This window comes from Convolutriloba macropyga, chromosome 10 (assembly GCF_964194025.1).
Source record: "Convolutriloba macropyga chromosome 10, txConMacr16.3, whole genome shotgun sequence".
NCBI lineage: Eukaryota > Metazoa > Xenacoelomorpha > Acoela > Convolutidae > Convolutriloba > Convolutriloba macropyga.
Genome location: NC_134477.1, coordinates 14,015,116 through 14,041,135, shown reverse-complemented (window position 1 = coordinate 14,041,135; position 26,020 = coordinate 14,015,116). Strand labels below are relative to the sequence as shown.

Sequence of the window (26,020 nt, the reverse complement as noted above, 5' to 3'; positions counted from 1 at the left end):
ATATAGTAGATCACGACCTGCTAGTAGCTTGTCTTTCAGCCATACTTTTTTTGTGATTGAACGCAGCTCTGCAAACACAAGGTTCATCCGGGTTTTTGACATTGCATCGTATGGCAAATACTGTTTGTTCACAAAGGTTCATTTCGGAGTGTTCCAGTACTTTAACAAATCCCTATTACATATAATTATCAACCGTTCAATGTTGTTTCCTTTGAAATCTTTCGTAATATGACTCAAGGCTAAGTTGTAGTTGTTCGTCAGGTTTGGCTGTGGTTCCTACGAAGCATTCTCACTTTTTACCGCTTGCCTCTAAATTTGTCGTAATTTCCAGCATCTTTAGTACCTGCAATTTTTTCTTTGACGGATTTACGACGCTGACATTAGAAACAGAATTTGCTATTTGCTACCAGCTCTGGTTATTAGCATCCAGTTTCGCATCTTCTTTCAAAGAAAAAAGACAACGATTATGTCTTCTATTGCTGGTCATGGGTCCACTGACTACCCATACTATCACTGTTACAACGGCGAAAGGTTCACTTCTTGTTCCTATCTTGCTGACCACATCCTGACCAAGGATTATTCCAACTTCCATCAAGTTGAAGCTTTTGTTTGGGAAAAACTTAATTGGTTGAAGCCTTACTTCAACTTACTGCTATCGTATTTTTTTCTCAATGAGACTGATATGTGTGCAGACGCTTCATTTGAATGCACTTCTAAAAGCAGTTCCTTTATTTTGAGAGGAATCTTTTCAGTCTTCAGATTATTCTTTTCCTGCAACCAAGCAATTTTGAGCGCATCTTCAGTCCTTTAAACTTTTAGCGGCTCCTGCACACTTTAATCGACGAATGAAACATTTGATAAACTTGTAGAGAATAACATGCGTCATTTGTCGGCACTGCACTCTACGGCGACAAGAACGATTTGATGAAAGCTCGTATTTTCGTTACTCTGGTTGATTGTTGGTGAGCTTACGTTGAATGCCTGATTGCCCTAGTCCACTTCTTTTTCTAAAAGCAACAATGGGTTGCTCTTCTTACTAAATCAATTATACCGCACGCATTGATTTTACAATCTTTGTTTGCAAGTCCTTAAACCAGAAATCCGTTAAATAAGCCTTAATTCCTCGCTGCTGTCTACCGACATTTCACACACATGTTTCTGAATAATTGATGGCTTCAAATTTTGTGAGAGCGATCAAATAGCAGCTAGCGACCTTTCTTCACGTTTCATTTCGCACAGAAGATCGATTTTTTCAAAAATGTTCCCCTCTATTCGCGTTTTTTGTTCTTTTTTTCGAACTCCACAAAGACCTAAAATACCTTTCAAGCGCGAATGCCATCGTAAACTGCATGCTTTTAAGACTAATCAGATCTTAGCCGCCTATCTTTCCGAACTTCAGGTAGTTTAACTGGCAAACACAAAGTTGAGCTTGGCTGCTGATGAACAACTTGTCTGTACGCTATAGAAAGGTTAAAAAATAGAAACAATGACTGAGAAATTGACGATAACTGATGAAACTTGAGGCTTCATTGGACATGCCTTGTGGATTTTCCAGCTATACCTCGATGATGACATGAGGGTTACAAAGTGGTAATTCCGAAATCTCCAGACCTCCAGAAAACCACTTTCCACATATTGCTGAATTGGTTTTGCGCTTCTCTTTTAGCAAGGAACATACTAGATTACCCCGCAGTCACAGGGAATTCCATTTACATTGTTCAACCTCAGCCGTGGTAAGTTGTTGCTACCTAAATATCCGCTGGTGTATATTAAATCAATCCTTGAGTAGGCTTCCGGTCTTCATTACTTACGATGCCATGCCCGTTCAGTTCAGGTGTTCCCTCAAAGCGAGCTCGTGATCTTACTGGCGATAAAAGGTTGTCAATTCCACTTGCGAAATCCCGGACGTCTTTTTTCTCCAGAGTCCAGCTAATGGGTGACTCCTGCTGCGCACTTTGGGACTGATTAAATGTGCTGCCCGTTTGTAATGAGCCAAAAGCATTTAACTTTTAAAATCTTTAATCTAAATTTAATGATTTGTCATATCGTTTCCAAAGAATTGTTCTAAAGTTTTTGTTCAAGAGTTTTCGAGGAAATTGTCCACGTAAAAGTTGTTTTGTTTTGCTTTTGCGGCGATTGGATACATTTACTCATTATCGAGACCCAGTTGCGTGAGACCATACTTTGTGGAAATTAGAAACAGAACTCCTAGCTCTAAATACATGACGCGGATATACGTATATTTGGACAAGTTTGTCAATTCTTGATTGTCATTGAAACTTCAAGCAATAATACTGCTCGGGAAAATGCCCCTGCAGAAAAATTTATTCGATTTCAGCTGTTAGGGCCAATCATCCTTCGCGATTTCTGAAAATAGATCCAAGAAAACCATGTAGTAGATCACGTCCTGCTAGTAGCTTGTCGTTTAGCCATACTTTTGGTGATTTGTCGCAGCTCTGCAAACACAAGGCTTATCCGGGTTTTTGGTATTCGATGGTGTGGCAAATACTATTTGTTCCCAGGGTTCATTTTGCAGTCTTCCAGTTCTTTAACAAATCTCTATTACACATCTTTATCAACCTTTGAGATGTCGTTCCCGTTGGAATATTCGCTCCAATGAGTAAATTGACCCAAAGCTAAGTTTTAGTTGTTCGTCTGGTTTGGCTGTGATTCCTACACAACAATCCCACATTTTACCGCTTGTCTCTAAATTTGTCGTAATTTCTAGCATCTTTGGTACCTGCAGTTCTTTCTTTGACGGATTTACGACGCTGACCTTGGAAACATTATTTGCTATTTGCTACCAAATTTGGGTATTAGCAGCCACTTTCACATCTTCTGTCACAGAAACACGACGAAGATTTTGTCCTCTTTTGCTGGTCATGGGTCCACTGACAACCCATACTATCACTGTTACGACGGCGAAAGGTTCACTTTTTGTTCCTATCTTACTGACCTCATCCTGACCAAGGATTATTCCTACTTCCATCAAGCTGAAGCTTTGGTTTGGAAAAAACTTAATGGGTTCTTAGTTTTTTTTCTCAATCAGACTGATGTATGTGCAGACCCTTCATTTGAATGCACTTCTAAATGCAGTTCCTTTATTTTGAGAGGAATCTTTTCAGTCTTCAGATTATTCTTTTCCTGCAACCAAGCAATTTTGAGCGCATCTTCAGTCCTTTAACCTTTTAGCGGCTCCTGCACACTTTAATCGACCAATGAAACAGTTAATAAACTGTCGAGGAAAACATGCGTTCCACTTGTCGGCAGTGCTCTCTTAGGCTACAAGAACGATCTGACGAAAACTCGTATTTTCCTTACTCTGGTTGATTGTTGGTGCGCTTACGTTGAATGCCTGATTGCCCTCATCCACATCGTTTTCTGAAAGCAAAAATGGGTTGTTCCTCTTACTAACTCCTTTATACCGCACGCATTGAATTTACAATCTTTGTTTGCAAATCCTTAAGCCAGAAATCTGTTACATAAGCCTTGCTTCCTCGCTGCTGTGTAGCGACAATTCACACACATGTTTCTGAATAATTGATGGCTTCAGATTTTGTGACGGCGATCAACTAGCAAGCAGCGACCTTTTTTCACTTTTTTTGCACGGAAGATCGATGTTTTCAAAAATGTTCCTCTCAATTCGCGTTTCTTTGTCCTTTTTTCGAACTCCACTAAGACCTAAAATGCTTTTCATTTGCGAATGGCATCGTAAACTGCCAGTTTTTAAGACTAATCAGATCTTAGAAGCACCACCTAGCTTTCAGAACATCAGGTAGTTTATCAACTGGCAAACACAATGTTGAGCTTTACTGCTGATGACCAACTTGTCTGTACGCTATAGAACGGTCAAAAAATAGAAACAATTTCTGAGAAATTGACGATAACTTATGAGACGTGAGGCTTTATTGGACTTTCTTTGCGGAAATTTTCCAGCTATACCTCGTTGATGATATGAGGTTTACAAAATGTTAATTCCAAAACCTCCAGACCTCCAGAAAACCACTTTCCAGATTTTGCTGAATTGGTTTTACTCTTCTCGTTTAGCAAGGAACATACTAAACTACCCCGCAGTCACAATAATTTCCATTTACATTGTTTAACCTCAGCCGTGGTAAGTTGTTGCTACCTAAATATCCGCTGGTGTATATTAAATCAATCCTTGAGTAGGCTTCCGGTCTTCATTACTTACGATGCCATGCCCGTTCAGTTCAGGTGTTCCCTCAAAGCGAGCTCGTGATCTTACTGGCGATAAAAGGTTGTCAATTCCACTTGCGAAATCCCGGACGTCTTTTTTCTCCAGAGTCCAGCTAATGGGTGACTCCTGCTGCGCACTTTGGGACTGATTAAATGTGCTGCCCGTTTGTAATGAGCCAAAAGCATTTAACTTTTAAAATCTTTAATCTAAATTTAATGATTTGTCATATCGTTTCCAAAGAATTGTTCTAAAGTTTTTGTTCAAGAGTTTTCGAGGAAATTGTCCACGTAAAAGTTGTTTTGTTTTGCTTTTGCGGCGATTGGATACATTTACTCATTATCGAGACCCAGTTGCGTGAGACCATACTTTGGAAATTAGAAACAGAACTCCTAGCTCTAAATACATGACGCGGATATACGTATATTTGGACAAGTTTGTCAATTCTTGATTGTCATTGAAACTTCAAGCAATAATACTGCTCGGGAAAATGCCCCTGCAGAAAAATTTATTCGATTTCAGCTGTTAGGGCCAATCATCCTTCGCGATTTCTGAAAATAGATCCAAGAAAACCATGTAGTAGATCACGTCCTGCTAGTAGCTTGTCGTTTAGCCATACTTTTGGTGATTTGTCGCAGCTCTGCAAACACAAGGCTTATCCGGGTTTTTGGTATTCGATGGTGTGGCAAATACTATTTGTTCCCAGGGTTCATTTTGCAGTCTTCCAGTTCTTTAACAAATCTCTATTACACATCTTTATCAACCTTTGAGATGTCGTTCCCGTTGGAATATTCGCTCCAATGAGTAAATTGACCCAAAGCTAAGTTTTAGTTGTTCGTCTGGTTTGGCTGTGATTCCTACACAACAATCCCACATTTTACCGCTTGTCTCTAAATTTGTCGTAATTTCTAGCATCTTTGGTACCTGCAGTTCTTTCTTTGACGGATTTACGACGCTGACCTTGGAAACATTATTTGCTATTTGCTACCAAATTTGGGTATTAGCAGCCACTTTCACATCTTCTGTCACAGAAACACGACGAAGATTTTGTCCTCTTTTGCTGGTCATGGGTCCACTGACAACCCATACTATCACTGTTACGACGGCGAAAGGTTCACTTTTTGTTCCTATCTTACTGACCTCATCCTGACCAAGGATTATTCCTACTTCCATCAAGCTGAAGCTTTGGTTTGGAAAAAACTTAATGGGTTCTTAGTTTTTTTTCTCAATCAGACTGATGTATGTGCAGACCCTTCATTTGAATGCACTTCTAAATGCAGTTCCTTTATTTTGAGAGGAATCTTTTCAGTCTTCAGATTATTCTTTTCCTGCAACCAAGCAATTTTGAGCGCATCTTCAGTCCTTTAACCTTTTAGCGGCTCCTGCACACTTTAATCGACCAATGAAACAGTTAATAAACTGTCGAGGAAAACATGCGTTCCACTTGTCGGCAGTGCTCTCTTAGGCTACAAGAACGATCTGACGAAAACTCGTATTTTCCTTACTCTGGTTGATTGTTGGTGCGCTTACGTTGAATGCCTGATTGCCCTCATCCACATCGTTTTCTGAAAGCAAAAATGGGTTGTTCCTCTTACTAACTCCTTTATACCGCACGCATTGAATTTACAATCTTTGTTTGCAAATCCTTAAGCCAGAAATCTGTTACATAAGCCTTGCTTCCTCGCTGCTGTGTAGCGACAATTCACACACATGTTTCTGAATAATTGATGGCTTCAGATTTTGTGACGGCGATCAACTAGCAAGCAGCGACCTTTTTTCACTTTTTTTGCACGGAAGATCGATGTTTTCAAAAATGTTCCTCTCAATTCGCGTTTCTTTGTCCTTTTTTCGAACTCCACTAAGACCTAAAATGCTTTTCATTTGCGAATGGCATCGTAAACTGCCAGTTTTTAAGACTAATCAGATCTTAGAAGCACCACCTAGCTTTCAGAACATCAGGTAGTTTATCAACTGGCAAACACAATGTTGAGCTTTACTGCTGATGACCAACTTGTCTGTACGCTATAGAACGGTCAAAAAATAGAAACAATTTCTGAGAAATTGACGATAACTTATGAGACGTGAGGCTTTATTGGACTTTCTTTGCGGAAATTTTCCAGCTATACCTCGTTGATGATATGAGGTTTACAAAATGTTAATTCCAAAACCTCCAGACCTCCAGAAAACCACTTTCCAGATTTTGCTGAATTGGTTTTACTCTTCTCGTTTAGCAAGGAACATACTAAACTACCCCGCAGTCACAATAATTTCCATTTACATTGTTTAACCTCAGCCGTGGTAGGTTGTTGCTACCTAAATATTCACTGATGTATAGTAAACCAACCCTTGAGTAGGCTTCCGGTCTTCATTACTTGATGAACGAAATTTAATACCTAGAGAGGATACTATGCCTGTCCAGTTCAGCTGTTTCCTCAAAGCAAGCTCCCGATCTTATCGCCGTTAAAAGGTTATCAATTCTACTTGCGCAAGCCGAGAGCTCTTTTTTTTCATAGTCCAGCTGATGGGTGATTTCGGCTGCCCATTGTTTGACTCGCAGCGAGCATCACAAATTTCTAATACGATTCTCTTTGCGCTCTAGCTGTTTTTCTAGTTGTTTCCTGATGTTTTGTTTCGAGCTTGATCATTTGCATTTTTAGCTCCAGTTGTCTTGGTTTAAACAGTACCTCGTACAGTTACAGTTTTAAAATCGATATCAATTTTGTTAATACGTCCTACATGTTTTTGATTCACTAAAGATGTTTCCGAAACGTTTTCCGTATATCGGCCAATTGATGCTGCTCCCTTTTATATCATTTGAGCAACTGAATTGCGCGTTGTGTCGTTATCATCAAACTCATTCTCGTTCATTGTTTGATTCAGGTTAAATTGCTCTGCTTTCATTGCTATTTGCCCGCCTTTGTTTATTCATGCAAGCCAATGAATGTCCGAAATAGCTTTGAACTCCCTCGCGTGATCTAGATTCTCTACAAAAGTTTGCTAGGTATGGTGCAAGTTTGTTCCGGCGCTGCAATAGTTTAGAGTTTTCCCTTTCCGGAAGTGAACACTGGAAAACTTTTTAGTTTGGGGCTTGACCTGAGTCTTCAGTTATATTGTCGCCAAGGCTTCATTTATTGTTAAATTCTTTCACTGCCATTGATACTTCTTGTCGTATGTTTCGTGCTGACTGGTGCCACAATGATATTGTACAGATTATTTTATTTCACTTGATTCACCTGGTTGCCGTCCGTTTTTTCTTGTCTTTTTTTTCTTAAAATGGTGTTCGCAATTCAATTTCTTCAATGAATTGCACGTTTCAATTTTCATCGCGGGCGTTTCGTTGTTGATTCGCTCAAATTTTTTCGGTTGGTGCACTCTGTCCGGTTTGAGAGATCAAATGTAAAGGCTGCTCTCCTATCACTTGCAGGGAAAGCACTACACCGCTCAGTTTGTTGCAGCGGTTTCGGATCTGATCGGTTATAACGTTTTTCCAGCTAAAATTTTTGAACTGTTTTTTTTCTGTTATAGTCTAGATTTCCATTTTAGCAATTGCTACCTAAATAATGCAGCACGTAAAATACCTAATCTTTCAGTTTTGCTGAATAACCAATTCCTTCTCTTAAAAAATTCAAAACAGTTTAAAGTTCAATTATTCACTGAATTCGCAATGACAGGTTTTCCTTTGTCAACTCCTAGACCGTTATTGCTTAGCAGCTAATAATTTAGGTGTTAAGGGCGTTGAGTATGCCCGTTCTTAGAAGTAATTGTCAGCACTGCAACATAAACCATATCGTTGGCCTGGTGTTTATATTTTTCAAATTATATATAAATATATAGAAAATGCGAAAAAAGAAGAATTGTAATCTTTTCTGAACAACTTCTCAGGTTTACAATCGAGAGACTGGAGTCAACTTTGCAAAAGTTAATGAAAGGGACAAGAATGAAAAGTTTATATATTTTACAGCTCTACTTATTAAACTTCCTTTTACTTTTTTCCCAAATTAAAGATAATTAAATTTCAAAGTCATTTCTTTTTTCAGTTAGTCGAACGTAAAGTTAAAGCTACACCATCACAAAGCTCATTTCCATTTACAAGTAACATACGGCTCATCAACAGTGCTTCAATGAGCACTAAATGTTAACAAAGTATTACAAAAATTGCTGTTTTCAACTGATTTTTATAGTTTTCAAGCTCTATTTCTATTGTCGGTGACAAAATTTTACCTGTCAAATTATGTACGTGACTGATTATTGATATCTATGTTTTGAAAAAACTTCTGAATTTTCTGACTTGCAGCTCGGTCTACTTCATATGGTGCATTGCGTTTTCCCATTGGTATGATTAACATTGAAACGGTCATACGAATTTCGTTATCTCATGCTCCATTAGGTCTTGATTGGTCGAATAAGACAATTTTTGTAATTTGTGAATATGCGGTAATGCCTGATTGATAAAAGTAAGGTTTATTGAGTTTGAGGTTATTTTCCACTTCAGGCTCTTTAATCACGTTCTAACAAAAGTACCTAAATATCTTGACAAACGTGAACAAATTGACTCAGTTTTGATTAAATTCATTTTTCAAATTCCCGGTGAATGCATTCGATTATTTATTAAAACAGGATACAACGTCACCAACCCTGTTTTTTATTGTGACAATAGCTTTCCAATTTGTAGTACAGGAGCGAGATTCAAGACCGGTCTTTTGTAGGCTCCAACACTTATTCTAATTTTCAATAAAAGATCACACCTACCGACGGATCTTTCCATGGTATAAGTAGGTGGACCAAATACCATAATAATATCCTCGCTTATCACTTGTCGGCTGACCAAATGTAACGGCTGCTCTACTGTAACGTAACTGACAAGGAAAACTTAAGAACGCCCAGTTCTTTTTAGTGGTTTCAAATGTGATCGGATATCAGTTAACCTATTTCAGTTAACTTTTTGAACTGTATTATCATATGCACTAAAGATTACTGTTGTATTACTTCATGCTCGATTATTCCAAAAATTAACCGTTCTGTCTTGCAGTTCAACTGTTTTTTGCTCATAAAGCCAAACTATTTCAAATTGAAAAATAAAAAACTTAGCATCACTATTGGTTTATAATTCGAGTCGAAAATACAAAACTCAAAATCACCCAAGGCCAACTCTAGAAAATTACCTTAGCTTTTGATTAGGTCACAAAATTTCCATATCCAATTTGTTACTCTTTTAGGGGAGCTTTTGGAATAAACCATATATGAAGTTTTGATAATAGTCGTTTGTGTTTTATTTCGAACACGCAATTTCCCATAAAGTTGATTAATGAAATTCTGCTAGGATTCGTTAAAGCCAGTATGTAAACCGGAATTTCTACTTCGGAAAAGATTTCTATGTTGCGGCTGCTCAAGAATCTCAATGGAACCGATATATCACAGCCTGGTTCTCGAGTTTTACGCCGGCCTGGTTCTCCACGGTGTTCGAATGACTAACAATCTCGCAGAAATAATTATTCGCTCAGACGTATTAAAGAACTGTAACTTTAATTTTGTTGATTGAAGTTAAGAAAATCCTTAGTGATAGTCTATGTTCAATCTCGTGCTGAAATTTGTAAGGTTTCATCCAGTAGCTAGTATTTTTGTTAACTTCTCATCAAATAAGCTCAACTAACTTTGAACTCGCAAGAACTTAAGATCTAGCAAAACTTAAAAAAAAAGACTAAAGTTGTTAAAGAATCAAATTTTAGTCAATCTGAGAGCCAACTGCTCTGTATAATGTTTCTAATGGTTCTAAATACAATTCGGTTTCACTAATCAAACAATTGGATTGGGTTGAACTAAATAATTAAATATTTATCATTTATAACAACATCATTACTTGTTTCTGATTGGTTAATCAAGAAAATGATTGAGGTCATTGTTTACATGGTAAATGTCAAATTACTGCACTGTTTACTTTGGTTGACATAAACACGGATGGTTATTACGTGACTCTAAATGCCTCGGATGTACGATATTTGACATTTAATGATCATCTAAAGTATCATAAAATAAACAACTTAAGAAATTTAACAAAAATTAACAAAGTATCGAAAAAAGCCAATTTTGCACCATATAAGTGCTAATAGCCACACTTGTGGGTCTGATGCAGTAACGGTCGTTGGGTCCATGAGTAACTTAGAGATAACCCTAACCGTGTGCCATAACCTCGGGTTGCTCGGGCTTTGCCTTCCAAAAATCGGGGGTGTACAGATTTTCGGTAAAAACAACTTGTAAAATTTTTCAGTTTCGACCATTTTTGACAAATTCTAAGTTTTTTCAGTTTCAAGCGCTAATTCTTGTTGTCTGACGACATTTTCAGCTGATTTGAAGTGGCGCTAACATCGCCAGCTCTGTTTTCGATCTCGAAACACCATCGTAAAATACTGGCGCTAACTTCACGACTGGCCGGTTTAGCTCTCCATGTGCCATTTTGACTCTCGCTGATCTCACAACACCATCGTTTACAGTAAAGATCTCAATGATTTGTCCCAATTTGTATTCACAGCGTTTCACATAGTCATCTACTAGCCATACTAACTCGCCTTCTTTCAGGTGTCGCACAAGTTCTTTTGACCAATTCGATCTCTGGTTCCATCGTGGAAGGTATTCACGTGTCCATCTTTTCCAGATCATGTCGGCATATGCTTGAGCCGTTTTGAAAGACTTTCTCAGGTCGTGGTAGTGTTCACTGGATAGCATGAATGGTGCACTCGCGTTCTCTCGTCCTAGCAAGAAATGATTTGTTGTGAGTGCTGTCAAATCTTCGGGGTCGTCACTTACTGCTGTCAGAGGTCTTGCGTTGAGTGTTTGTTCCACACGACACATTGTTGCGCTTAGTAACTCGTCGGTGAGGCTTCGGTTGTCCCAGATTGCAATCAAGACTTTGAACCAGTCTTTCCCAGATTCCACCAAAGTGAGGAGCTGCGGGAGGATTGAATTTCAAAACAATCTTTTTCTGTGCTGAGTCACTTTCAATCTCAGCTTTTCCCCACTCTTTCATGAATGCTTTCAGCTCATTGGCTGCTCCAACGAAGTTTGTTCCTTTGTCACTGATGATGGTGTTCGGGTAGCCAGGTCTTGCAATGAATCTTGTAAATGCAACTAGACATGACTCGGTGTCCAATGAGGTGTGCAACTTCGGTGTGAACTGCTTTCGTTGTTAGACAAGTGAAGAGGCAGCTCCGTTTCTTCATGGTACGTCATAGGGACTTGATTTCAGCGGGTCCGAAGTATTCGACTCCGGTATGGGTGAATGGGAACACATGCTCATCAAGTCGTTCTCGGGGTAGGTCTGCAATCGGTGGATGGATTGGGTTGCATCGTTTCTGTGTCTGCATTTGATTTATCTCGACCTGATTTTTCTTAATGCATTTCTCAATCCGATGATCCAGTACTCTTCTTGAAGCATGTTTCTCACGTATTCTGTGCCCTCATGTAGGTTTTCTCGATGTGCTTTCTCCAACAGAAGTTGTACAACTGGATGTTTCGCGGTTGACAATATTGGATGTTTTGCATTGTAGTCAAGGTTTGAATGCTTCAGTCGGCCTTTCACTCTAATTGTTCCATTTTTCTCTATAAAGGCTGACAATTTGGCGAAGTTTAAAGTTTTTGAGATTTCTTTGATGTTTGGTATTGACTTTGAAACATTCGGGAAGCTTTCGTTTTGAACAAATTGAAACAGTATTTGTTTTGCTTGATGAATTTTGTCTACTTTGAGGGGTCCTTTCTGCTTCGTCTTGAACCTCATGCAGTAAGCAATGAAGTTTCTAATTCTGTTGAAAGTACTGTATCGTCTCCAGTCAAATAGTGTGTCTAGTTTTGTTTTTGTTGCTACAGTACTGGTAACTTGCACAGATTCGAATCCGTTCTCTTGACACCATGGCTTTAGTCAGTTATCTTCACTCCGCTGTAGTCATACCGACCCGTTTAGCCGGACTCCTTGAGGCCTTCGATGGACATTCCTCGCGTTCCGATGTCGGCAGAGTTTTCGACACCTTTGACGTGTCTCCATTGATCCATCGATGAGTTTTCTAGTATTTCCGCTGCTCTGTTCGCAACAAACACTTGTTGTTTCTTGTGCGCTGCTTGTAGCCACTGTAGCACTGCTGATGAGTCGGTCCAATGATAGATTTTGTCAATTTTGACATCATGTTCGCTGAGTATCTGCTTTCTGAAACGAACTTCGTAAACTGCAGCTTGAAGTTCTAACTTCGGTATTGTCATGTGTCCGTTGGGTGCCACACGGCGTTTTCCTATCACATGGGTGAGTTTCAACGTCGCCTCGTCTCGCAGATATGCCACAATGCACATCGTTTCTTCTGACGCGTCTGTGAAAAAGTGTAGTCACAAGTTTGAACACTCAGAGCACCAATCACTGAACAGTTTTGAGTGTTCTGCTGACAACTCCTTGTCCCTTGCTTGCCACATTTCTGCCCAAATGTTTTTGAGTAGGAACAGCATTTTTATCGTGAAGGGTGAACATATCCAAAGGGGGTCGAACACTGCTGAGACAAAGGATAGGACAAGTCTCTGAGTTGTTTTTGCTGGAACTTCTTGCTCAGTTCCACGACAGACAATAAGACTGTCTGTGTCCACATTCCCGTTGAGTCCTGGGAAGGAAGATGATTGTGGTTCTGCTTCGAGAGTTTTCACAATTTTCGTTGACCTGTCTGTCTTTGGGATCTGTGACTTGACTTCATCGTCACTTGTTATCCATTTCGTCAAATTGAATCCACCTTTAATGAGGATGTCTTTGACTTTCTGGTAGATTTCAATTGCTTCTAGAGGGATTCTGACTGACTTTAGGAAGTCGTCCTTGTAGATGTTTCGCTGAACCGTTCTGACGAGACTTTCGTCGTTGTCTGCATTATCTTTCGCCTTTCGGTGCAAAGCGTAATTTGCACATGTGGGTGAGCTTTTAGCCCCAAAAACATGTCGTGTGCACTCGTGGACTTCTATATTCTGCTCTGGATCTTCTCGCCAGAGAAAATCGTAAACAATGGCTGTCATCGCTTGGGACAGCAACTTGAAGAAACATTGCTTCTATGTCAGCTGATAAAGCTATTTGGTGTCCTCGGAAGCGAAAAATAATTCCGATCAAACTCTGCAGAAGGTCTGGTCCAGATAAAAGTTTGTCGTTTAGGGCTACACGTTGTTATTTTCCTGCTGCTTTACACACTTTTCTGACTTTCTCTGTTTTGTGCGGGTTTATGACGGGACGATGTGTTAAAAACCATTGCAGTTTGTCTTTGGTTTCATTCAGTTCAGCTTAATCAACTTTCCGAACGTATCCACCATTGACATCCCTGTCAATGGTTTCTTGGTAGTGTTTCTTTAGCGTTTCGTTTTTCTGCAGGCGCCTTTCTATGGACTTGAGTTGCCCCATAGCAGAGTAGAAGTTGTTTAATAACTTCATTTCGTCCTTGCGCCACAGAAGCCCTACTTGGGACCTTTCGCGGTTGAATCGTGTTGTTTGCTCCAACATCTTGATTGCTCGTTGCTCTTCTTTTGAATGATTGGTGACATCGCAGTTTGAAGCGCAGGTTTCGATATCCCACCACTTACTCAACTGGTTTGCTAGTTTGACATCTGCAATTGAAGTTGCTGTTGTGGCAAGAGTTGCTGCCCGCTTCGCTGGTAGCGGACCACTTAAGGCCCAGCCAATCTTTTACTTCACTGCTCATGGTGCAGCTTTATCTTCTGACTTCTTGAATTCGAAAGGGCGATGAATGTCGTAACAGTCTTGTCCAAGAATCACTCTAACATCGTTTAGATTGTAGCTCTGATTTGGCAAGTTCCCCAGATGTGGGTAACGGACTTTCAATTCTTGCAGGTCCACAATCTGGACAGCCAACTTCAGTTTCTCGTGCAAATAGAACTGTACTGTTGTCAATGGTCGAGACTTCTCATGCGCTGAAACAGCTATCGGCAATATTTCAGTCTTGACATCTTGTGAGCCGTGGATCCCTGCTACTGATAGGCACGCCTTTCGACATTGGAATTGAAATTTAGACACCACTGACGTGTCCACAAATGAAATCCAGGATCCTGATTCACACATTGCTAGTAAATTCATGCTTAGGTCTCTGTTTGTCAGCTTTAATCGCACAACTGGGAGTCCTCCTTAGGTGATGTTAGTTGCTACTGCCATTGTAGCATCTGAGACATTCTTTGTAGTATCCTTCTTCGGTAAGTCGCTGTGCAAAAACCTGTTGTGTCGCCTTCCACAGCTGGGTACAGTACAAGTCCTGCTTTTGCAGTCCTTCGACATGTGACCAGGTCTCAAACATTTGAAACACAGTCGGAATTTCTGAACATGTTCTCGTCGTTCATTTACTTCCAGTGATTTGAATTTTTCACACGTCCAAATAGGGTGTTGTCCATCTTTGAAGGGACATTCAAAATTCTTCGGTTTGCTTGACGCTTCAGCGTTTGAAGCAAAGGTACTCGTCTTCAGTTTATCACGGCTTTGAAATTTATTTCTGTCAAAAACGACGAGCTTGTCTGTGCTAACAAGTTCTCATGAATTACTGCTTTGGAGGCAAGCCTTTCTTTGAAAACAACCAGGTTGCGTCTCAGTATTCGACGATCTTGTATATACTGCAAGCACTGTTCTCTCACTGTTCTTTCAGCAGCGAAAGTTTTCTCGTTTTTGAACTTATCCCTCCTTCTGATTCTAGGTCGGATGTGTATCCAAGTTAAGTCAAAGTGTTTACCACATTTGTAACCACATTTGCAAATTTGGCGATGCTCGTAGAATCGTCATGCCAAACTGGAGGATGATTATGTATAATCTTGAATTTTGCGTTGACAATGACATCTGATCTGCCATACTTCTCACAGAGTATATTCTAAGCATGATAGTATGATTGTGAGTTGAATCCCATTCCCGATATTGCTGCTTTTGCTTGACCCGTTAGACTGGTCTGCGGGTATCGCATCTTTTCCGTATCGCTGATTGAATTTTGATGAACAACAACGTCAAAAAGACTTGACCACTCTGGCCACTCCAGTGAATCTCCTGAAAACTCAGTCAGTTTTAGTTTTGGCGAGCCACTGGCACCACTGCTTGGTACTGGTTGCTAAATGACTTGAGGAGTGGTTTGACTCATTGTGCTCCTGTTTTTGATCCCGGCAGACCTGTTTTGAGATTTGTTAATGGGACTCTGACTCCTTTTTCTGTCTTGAACTGCTGACGTTCCCTGCTGCTGAAACGTCGTCCGTGTCAACGGCGCTGGTGTGACCGTTACTCTAATTGATTTACGGATTTCTGGTTTCCTGAGAATGCTCGGTTCTGTCAGTTGCTTTGAGAAAAGTCCTTCACCCGGGTGGAATTGCGGGGTAGTTTTCGGGTAGCTGGTGAAACGTTTGTCAACTCTGTCCTGTATGACATTCGTTGGAGGGTCGATGACAATGTTTGGAGATAGTGGCCGTCTAGGTACAGACTTTTGAGCCACTGATTCTGCCAACCGGGCCGTTCTTTTATGATTTTGTCATCCAACACTTTCCATTTCATCTGCCACTGATCCAGATGTGCTTGAGCTTCTTTTGGTCAGCTCGAATTTCAGACGTCTTTGTTCTTCTTCGGCCCCTGCTTTCTTTCTTTCGTTTTCAACTCGCTCCTGCTGTCGAAGACGCAGTTTGTCTTCTGGTTGTTGGATCTTTAGACGTAATTTCTGTTCTTGTTGTTGGTGTAACTCTTGTTCTCGTTGCTGTTGTTGTAGTTCTTTTTCTCGCTGCTGTTGTAGTTGTTGTAACCGTAATTTTTCTTGCTGGCGACGAAGTCATATTTCTTCACGCTCCTGCTCTAACACCAACTGCGGATCTCGCAGTCGTTGCTCTGTTTCTTTCATAGCTCTTAGGTTTTCGAGCTCCATTTCATCCATCTGTCGCCTTCTCGACCATCGCGAGTTGGCGATACTGGGTTGTTTTCTGCTTCCGTGTGTAGCAGAATGCCTGTAAGAGACCTCCACGTTCCCATTGGCGTTTTCTATCTCTCCATTTCCTGTATCAATTGCAGTTTTGTTTGGGTCTTCATCACCAGCTGATGTGGATGAAACTAACGATGTTTGGTTTCCACTCTCTGCGGTTTGCTGATATTGTTTTAGTAGGTCTTGGAAATAAATTTTATTGTTGATTAAAGTTGTCAACCAATCCGCAGTGAACTCCAAATTCACTCTTTGTATAATTGCTGCGTGACTTGAGTCGAATTTCGTTACTAGCTATTCCAGTTTACTGAGCAAAGCTTGCTTACGGGAGTCGTCTAAATTTTCTGATCCCAACTCCTCTTCCAATTTCGCTGCTTCTCTGTAAAAAGATTCACTTTTTTCAACATTGTGTAGAGCCGCAAAGTGTCTTTCTGACAGTCAAAGACTTCTGTGCGGAAACTTTCAATGTCTCGGAGAAAGGGCTTTTTTTCAACTACCCATCGGAAAACTTTACTTTTTTTTCTAAGATACGCTTTGTGTTGCTGTCGAAAATTTCAAAATACTTTCGTTTTAATAGTAACCTCTGCTGTTTTCTGTTCTCCTCGAGTTCATCGTAAGTTTCGAAGAAACATTGATATGCTTTTTTTGCGGATACTGTTTTTCTCTGAGCCAATTGACTTTTCACATCAGTAAGGTGTCTGTCAAATGTGTTGAGCAATTCAGCTTGCTCACTTTCTAGCTTCTTGAGTTGGCCTGACATCTTGTAGTCAGTGGTTGTCCAATGTCTATCAGGGCCTTCCAGCCATCGTAAAGATTTCGTTCTGGTCCACTCAATTGAATCGAAGATTCGTTGCTGTTCGTGTTGTGGTTGATGTCCGGGTCGGCGGACCAAATGTTGCGGCTGCTCAAGAATATCAGCGCAATCGATATATCACAGCCTGGTTCTCGAGTTTAACGCAACTCTGGTTCTTCGCAGGGTTCGATTGACTAAAATCTTGCAGAAATAATTAGTCACACGTAATAAAGAACAGTAACTTTAATTTTGTTGATTGAAGTTAAGAAAATACTTAGTGATAGTCTATGTTCAATCTCGTGCTGAAGTTTGTAAGGCTTCAGCCAGTAGCTAGTATTGTTTCTAACTTCTCGTCAAATCAACTTAGCTAACTTAGAACTCGCAAAATCTTAAGGTCTAGCAAAACTTAGCAAAAAAGTCTAAGTTGTTAAAGAATCAAACTTTAGTCAATCTGAGAGCCAACTGCCTGTATAATTGTTTCTAATGGTTCTAAATACAATTCGGTTTCACTAATCAAAAAATTGGGTTGAACTAAATATTCAAATATTTATCATTTATAACAACATCATTACTTGTTTCTGATTGGTTAATCAAGAAAATGATTGAGGTCATTGCTTACATAGTAAATGTCAAATTACTGCACTATTTACTTTTGTTGACATAAACACGGATGGTTATTACGTGACTCTAAATGCCTCGATTGTACGGTATTTTACCTTTAATGGTCATCATAAGTATCATAAAATAAACAACTTAAGAAATATAACAATAAATTACAAATTATCGAAAAACTTTGCACCATGTAAGTGCTAATAAACACACTTGTGGGTCTGATGCAATAACATTCATTGGGTCCATGAGTAGCTTAGAGGTAACCCTAATCGTGTGCCATAACCTTGGTTTGCTCGAGTTCTGCCGTCCAAAATCGGGGGGGGGGGTGTACATTTTTTCGGTCCCAGCTTGTAACATTTTTCAGTTTTGACCATTTTTGAGTTTTGACAAATTCTAAGTTTTTTCAGTATCAAACGTTACTTCTTGCTGTCTGGTGGAATTTGTAGCTGATTTGAAGTGGCGCTAACATTCTTTTGTTAGAGAACTTTGTTCCTCAGAAGCAAAGATTGAGAATATCAAAGTTAATTCACTTTTGAAGTAGTCAAAGTTAAGTTGTGCTGTACATACGGAAACAAGACACAGTAACAAATTATTTACCGCTGAAAAATTGTGCTTCAACATGCACGGTATTTTATGTTAATATGATGAAAATAACGAGTATCAATTGATTTTTGATAGGTGCGGAAACTCTATTTATAGTGCTTTACATATCAATTCTTAACTGTTGACAGCTACGTCTCGGAATTGGTATGAGTATTGCAAAATTCACTGAAATTGGCATACCAAATTCGATGTCTGATACTTCAATTGAGCTCAATACTTTGTAATTGTGAATACGTCGTAAATATGATTTGGTGGTAGTGGCGTAGTTCGATTTCGTGTTGCAATTTGAGTTTGGCGTCATGAATAATAATAGCGTTCTAATAATGGTTAATAAATATGCTAATCTGGCTGGGATATAATGTAGTATTGAAATTCGTTTGTGATGCTATTCCAATTCTAGTGTTTAATTTGAAATTGAAAGATTATTTATTTAATGAGCTTGGCCTTAACGATTAGTTGGTTTCATTTTTTTACGCTTGAGCTAACAATAAGGCTCGTCTTTAATGATACCAAACGATAGTACAACAGAATTGGGTCAAAAGGGGGGTAATATTTGGACATTCGCATAGCTTGGATAGGTTTCATGAGAAAAAACGCTGAAAGCATTAAAACTGTCGCACCTGAAAAATCACACGCAAAAAACCGAAAATTTTTCAAACTTGAATTTCGTTCTCCAGTTTAAAGGTGGTTTTGAAAAAAAACACACACTTCGCTCCATCACACTTCATCACACTCTTTTTTCTTTTCCTATTCCCTTAACTACTTCAGCATGAGTAAAACCACCACTATTTTTACCTCACAATGACGTGAAGGAGCCGAAAAAAAATGAAAAGTGTGAAGAGATCTTTAAAAAAGACAAGCGCACCAATACAATCTAAATACTTTGTACTGTAGCAAATACTTCGGATTGTAATAAAATTGATATAACTGAGACTTAAATTAAAGTTAATTTAGTTCAGTTTCACATTCATTATAATTTCATATCACTTAAACTGACTAGACAAAGCTATAAAGGTTCTGAGAGTCAAAAATAACATCTGTAATGGAAACAATATTGGTACTAAATACCTCCTATTGTTCAACTTTTACCCATCGCAAAATGTTTAATATGTGAAGTTGGCAAGTTTGTAGCAAAGTTTAGTCACCCATATTTTTTCTCCTTTTGTTTAAGAATATTTTGAAGCACTCAATTATTTTGTTTCATAACAGGACTACTGCCATAGTTTCTATTATTTATTACTTATTAGGACAGGTGTTTTTTCAAATAGAAGTTCGCAGTGCCAATTATTTGTTCGTGAGGAAATAATTTTCGCTATTAGGAAATTTTATTACATTTTATGATGCATTGAAAATTTATGAAATTTCGCGCTGCCTTTTTGTATAAGTTATGATTATCTCTTAAGATCCATGCCCTTTTTCAAACAACCTGTTTATCTCAATTATTTATAATTTTTTCAGAGATGATAAGATTAATTTTTCTTGTGAAACTTGGCTTGGTTATAACAATTGGGGCATTACTAGGAATTCTTTTAGCCATGGATATTAAAACAATAATCGAGCAACAATCAATTTATCAAACACAAATAAAATACTTGGAATCCAATAATTTTATCGGTGACTCGGGGGTTGTTTTGACTATGTATTTCAGCAACATACAAAAAGAGCGAAAAATTTTCAATATTGGTGATTTTTGTGTCTGCAGCTTGAAAAATACAAACGACCGAAAATTTCAAGAAGAGTGCAAGTTAATGCAACTTTCGTACACTTTAGACCCCACAGATCACGCTCGATTCTATTCAGTTTCGACACAGGTACCCCTTATTTTCTACGAAGTACCTGGGAATTTGTCACATTCTAACTACCTTCAGATTCGGTGCAATCATGTCAACGATTCTGGTAATTTTTCATCTATGCAAAGTTTTTGATACTTTTTTCTTTTGTCGGTTTTGTTAATCCTACTGAGCAAAAAAGTGGTGATGGGGGAGATGGGGTTAGGACGTGGTAAAAAAAGCTGCCTCAAAATTAAGCCCCCTCAACAGATTCGGTGAAGCATACACTTTCACTCATGAATCAACCACGGGCTAAACCAGTTGTTTCGTTTCTGAGGACAAAAATTAAATAAATCCGTCAAACCAAAAAACGATCAAGCGAAAAATCGCCTTGGAAACTTGCAATAGAACCCAAATAATCGCTATTAACTTTGTTTAATAGCAATTTAAAGCTCAAAAGGTTACTGCAAAAAGAGGTACCCACTAGCCATGAGGGACACTACAAAAAAAAACCAGCTACCGGGGTTTGAACAATTTACAGAAAAATGGATGCTGCACAAGATGCAGGCAAACTAAAATCATTTGGTTTATAAATTTCTATTAGAATTATAGATAATTGTTAAGACCGTGTCCGGACAAAACAGTCCCAGACAAAACAGTCCCAAATTGCAAAATATTCCCAGACAAAACAGTCCCAATAAAACAGATAAAACAGTCCCAGACAAACTAGTCCCAAATAAAATATTGAAACAATTGTGAATATAATCTACAAACAATTAACGAACATAATCTATAAAGTAAGCTTCTGAATGCATTGTTTTTAATTGATATGAATTAGGACTAAACCAAAAATCTGTCTAAAAATACATTATTTGTCAAAAACTATGCTGTAATAAGCTTAATTTTTGTTCAAAGAAATACAATCATATGAATACCTTAAGGGGGTTTCTTTCTGAATTGATGTGCACATGTTTGACTCTATCTTTAGTTCGGACTATGTCTGGGACTGTTTTCTTGGGACTGTTTTGTCCGCGACTGTTTTGTCTGTTCACCGTTAAGATGATTTTCCTGTCACATGTACACGTGCACCACCACCGAATTGCAATGGTTAGAAATTTTAGATTGCCGCGCTTTTGAGAAAAAAACATTGCTTGTTTAGTGCTGCCAATCAGGCTGATACCATTTTCAATTGGACTGGATAGACTAATCGATGAAATTCTGGCTGTGGATTTTGAGGAAACGGCCAGCCCGTTGTTCAATCGACCCGTGTATTTGTTGAAGAGTGGACATCGAAACAGAGTAGAGCTTATCAAAGAGATATACTTGGAATATGGTTAGTCATTTTGGTAGCCAGGTTGAGGTCCGCAATCCCCACCAGCTCTGAACAGATATAGGTCGCACATGGGGGGGGGGTAATGTGCGGTCCAGGGACAGAGTCTGTTAGCAAGTCTACGGTCTGGAGATTCTGATAACTTTCCCATCCATATTCTGCTCGGTGGGATTAAAGCAGTCTAGACTGGAGTTATGGTCTGTATAATCTGGAGAGAGCCTTTTTCCAGAGCCTGTATGGTCTGATCAGAATTGTTCCAGAGTCTGTATAGTTTGGCTATAACCAAAATTTTCAGTTACAGAAAACAGACAGTCACCCAAAATAGAAGTATTAATTAGCCCCTGAAGATACTGCTTTTTGAAAAACATTGAAAAACTTTAGTACATGATAAAACTACGTAAGGTTTTGAATATCTTTGTTCCTAGTGAAAGCGGTTTTTAAATGAGGTACTCAAAAAGCACATCAAAGGGTAGTTTCGATTTACGTTATAATACTGAATGCAGACTAATCGTCACCCTACTTCAATTATTAAACTTTTAGCCTGAGTACCCCCCCCCCCCCAATGCGCGACCCAAATACATCTGGAAACTCATGCCCATAAAATTCTATTCCAGGTACATTTTGTTCCATAAGGTGCTAAATGTTCTAGCTGAAGTAAACTGTCGTGTGAACAGATGTAACATGCATAAACCAAATTATTTCGTGAATTCATTATTTTCACAAGTCAAATTTTCTTCATCAAGTTTTTAGAAGTCGAATTTTTCTGTTATTGTCAGAGGTAAAATTTCCTTTCTGAAAGTTTCAGAGGTCTTTGAATAATAGAACTGGTTTGATACTCTTTTTCAATTTTCAGGGGAAACAGAGGCAACAATTTACAATACCCATTTGAAAGCCTCAACCTCCCAAACCTCCTCAGGTTCTGAATTCTTCACGCAAATTGAGGTGTACTATCTAGCCGATCACTTTTTGGAGTCGAAAGAGGTCAGAATAGGGAGTTACTGGTCTCTGGTTGGATTCATGGCTACCTTCAGTTTGGCAATTGAGAGGCTGCATGCATTTGGAAAGCGGATTTTGCAGTCCAAGTGAAATCAGGACCAAAAACTCATTCCAAACAACCTGTGCAACTGTTCCCTTATCCCATTTAACAGAACTTTGTCTGCACAAGCTTCTGAGAACAAACTCTGATTCCATTGATCAAATTTTACTTATCAAATTCAGATAAAATTCAGATTATCAAATTATCAGATTTTATCAAATTTTATTATTTTTGTAAAAATAAATTGCGTGTCCAATCTATAAAAATCAGGCGCATTTTTTTTTCGCAGTGTACAAAAAAAGCAGATTAGTAGAAAAGTTTTGAAAAGACATTCAATTTTCGACAAAGCGCAGACCACATACGTAGTGAAAAAAATTCAACGCATTCCCAGTGTTCAACTATTAGCAGAGATGCCTGCGATGCAGCTTTTCGAATAAAATGGAGCCTCGAAGCAAAGATATAACTTCACCCATTTTTAAAAAGTTTGGAGGTTTTGATTGGAGATGCAGAAAACGGATGCAATCAAAACAGTCTCAGACAGAATAGTCCTAAACAGAATAGTCCTAGTCCAGAGCTATGTCTACTGTCAGCTTTTCGCAGGAACAAAAAGAGATATAAAAATTCGATTGCTGCATCAACATTGATCATTTAGAGCTTGTGGTCTGTATTATCAACATATGTACAATTATGGCACAATCACTTGGCAAAATGATATGGGGCGATAATGGATAAATACACGAGATAAGGAAACTATTGTACAAGTTTACATTTGCACCAATCAGAACTAAACACAATTTATATGTATTACACTTCAGTATTTATCTGTATTACACAAGTTCAGTTTTCTAATAACTTTTCATTGACATCTGAGCCTTTATTGAGCTTCGAAATTTGTGTGAAGTTTATTCGAAACCACCATATTCCCAATTCGTTGCATCTCCTTCTCGTAAGTATTCAAATAGCATCTTCAAGAGCTGTATCCTAGCAGATCTTGAGAATCACCTGGCTGTCGTCTGTTGGGCACTAGTCATTGGTTCCATGTGGCATAACGGACACCTAAGAATTTTTTCAAAAATTTATTTGCAAACATAGCTGGCAGATTGCCGGAAAAAATCCGCCGTTGACGATGTCAAAAAGTGTTCTAATTTGGCGTGCAGTTTCAGTTAGATTCTAAAACTATGCTTAATTCAGCTTCTAAACTGAAAGCTACTAAGCTTAATACCGATATCAGCTAGCAAATACTAATGAACTCTGACAACCTAATTTTTAATGACGGGGCTTTATCGGTTTATACCGTCTCTTTTGATTTTGATCTTTTGACTTTGACAGTATTCACTATATTGCGTAATTCAATGCATGAAAGAAATTAAAATCCATTCAGTTGAAACAGTGAGTGAAGTAAGTCAGAAGTAAAACGTGAAAATCATGACTTATGTAAAACGAAAAACGTGATCAAAAGGTAAACCGAATAAAAAGGAGAGCGCCTAAATAATAGCCGTTTGAGAGGCTGACGGCGGCTATTAAAAAGAAAAAATAACAGACAGATATTGACAGATTTTTTTTAAGTGTCAAAGTGGTCTTATTCAGTTTGTAAACTCTGCATACTCGTTTAAATTCTAAAATTACACTTAAGTCAGCTTCTAAACTGAAGGCTATATAATAAGCACAATACTAATACCAGCTAGCAATCGCTTTAATGAACTTCGATAAACTAATGCATTATGACTTAATGTCCGGGCTTTATATGTTCATCCCGATTCTTTTAATTTTGATCTTTTGACTTTGATCGTATTCACTATTTTACGTAATTCAATAAGTGAAAGAATTTATTTTAAAGTCCATTCATTTGAAAGAGTGAGTGAAATAAGACAGAAGTCAAGCGTGAAAATCGTGACTTATGTAAAACGAAAAACGTGATCAAAAGGTAAAGCGAATTAAAAAACATAGCACGACAAGTGCTGAAAAAATAACCAAAAATTGAATAAACTCGCTGAAACTTTTTAAAAACACTTAGTATAAAAGTCATAGAATGCAACAGCTTCTGAAGGATACAATTACATCAATTACTTGAGTCCGCAATGACCGCCGTTGGGACCTCTTATCAATAAGATCAAGTGATAAGACAGCAATAAGTACAACAAATACTAACAAAACTAAAAAAAATTTTTTTTTAAAGGAACAAGCGCATAAGCCACAAAAAGTAATAGCTATGAACTGAAATGACTAACTTTAATTGAAGCCTTTTCATCAACCAATGAGACCTGTCAAAAATGCGACTAAGAGTTAAGACGACAAAGCGTAAACAGATCTTAAAAAAGACAGCGCACCAAAACAATTCAAATTCTTTGAATTGTAAAAAAGGCGAGTGCCAAAAAATTGCCGTTGAGAGGCTGACAGCGACTAATAATAAGAACATAACCGACTAAACGTCGGAGGAATTGCTCTTGAACGACTAGTGGGAGCTCTAATCAATTGCAGCCTGCTTCAGTCGGGGGGGGGGGGGGGTAGCCTAAATGGGACTAAGAAGCTCTGTAGTGGGCTTCAGATAACCACATTAGAGGTTAACATATATCACTATTAAGATTTAAAGTAAAAAATGACATCAGTTTCGGCGCACTTTTCATTTGACTTTTAGTATTAAATTGCCGCCAATTGAGTTCAGCTGCTTGAAATTGTGATTGAGAGAGAATTTTAGATCACTCGAAATGCAAAAAGTCAAGGGCGTAAAAGTCACTCGAAAAGTCAAAACCGTCAAGCGAAAATTTTGCATAAAAAAAGACACACACGTTTACAATAATTGCTTTGAACTGCGTTCAAGAGCAATTAAAAACATAACAGACTAACGTCGGGCAAATCGCTCTCAAACGACTCGAGAAAGGTTGGCTTTGCCAGTACCGAGTTACTGTTTAGAGAAGTTAGCTTCAGCTCAATTAAAGGTGCGTGGGTTGAGCGCGGCGTGGGGCACATGGATGTGGCACAGAGGGCGAGAGGGGGGTTCGAGCGCGCTGGGTTAAAGAACTCTAAGAACCGCACTTCACACCATGATATTGTCTCCAAAAACGTTTCGGTGAATTCCGTGCTTAGATTATAGTAAGCCGCAAGTCTCTAAGAGAAATTAATGCCCTCCGTTTGTTATCTGTTCAATCCCTTTTTTGAGGACGAAAAGTCAAAAAAAATTGACGAAAAATAGGCCAAGCAAAAAACCGCATATAAAATTGCGATCAATTCAGAAGGGCGGCAAAGGATTTATCTACAGTAAAATAAACGGGTTCGAAAACAAAACATCCAATTTAAGGTTTAAAAAGGTTAAAAAAATTCCCCATCAAAAAACCCTCAAAAGCTATTTATTTGGCCATCCCTCGCAAGTCATGGCCTGCTTGCCTTGTCGGTCCTCGGATGAAAAGAAACTATGTATGTATTCGGCCATCCTCTCCAGTAAAAGAAACAGCGCACACACAAGACTACTTATAATTATTTTCAAACTCAAATTTTTTTCAGTACCGATACCGAACAAAACTCTCCAGGTGAAAACGACGATTTTTAAGAGTTTTTAACACAGGGTTTAAGGGTTTTTCTGTAATGGTAAGTGTCTGTACTGTCTGTCCCCTTTAAGTGCTTTACAAACTATAATGACAACCGCAAAGAGCATTAATCCGTCCACTCGGTATTATGAAAACGCAGTTCACGGTTGGGTAAGGGAAGAGATGCAATGGCTTTAATAAATGATAAGTGTA

At 38.6% G+C, this 26,020-nt stretch overlaps 2 protein-coding genes across 4 annotated transcripts in view; one reads left to right on the top strand and one right to left on the bottom strand.

Annotated features, from left to right (window-relative positions):
• The window catches only part of LOC142348660 (uncharacterized), a 70,493-nt gene extending 47,405 nt beyond the window's left edge, over nt 1–23,088 (top strand). Inside the window, exons 4-6 of one of the 3 annotated variants that reach the window (XM_075400092.1) lie at nt 18,280–18,295; nt 21,080–21,253; nt 22,104–23,088. In XM_075400092.1, coding sequence (XP_075256207.1) covers nt 18,280–18,295; nt 21,080–21,253; nt 22,104–22,336 — 423 coding nt within the window. In that variant the 3' untranslated portion in view covers nt 22,337–23,088. Of the gene's footprint in view, nt 1–18,279; nt 18,296–19,799; nt 20,048–21,079; nt 21,254–22,103 lie in introns of all 3 variants that reach the window. The other 2 variants (XM_075400091.1, XM_075400093.1) reach the window with 2 other exon arrangements.
• A 196-nt stretch (nt 23,089–23,284) lies between these two features.
• LOC142347930 (WD repeat-containing protein 35-like) overlaps nt 23,285–26,020 on the bottom strand; it is a 172,203-nt gene continuing 169,467 nt past the window's right edge. Inside the window, exon 27 of the mRNA XM_075399095.1 lies at nt 23,285–23,342. Coding sequence (XP_075255210.1) covers nt 23,285–23,342 — 58 coding nt within the window. The remainder of the gene's footprint in view (nt 23,343–26,020) is intronic.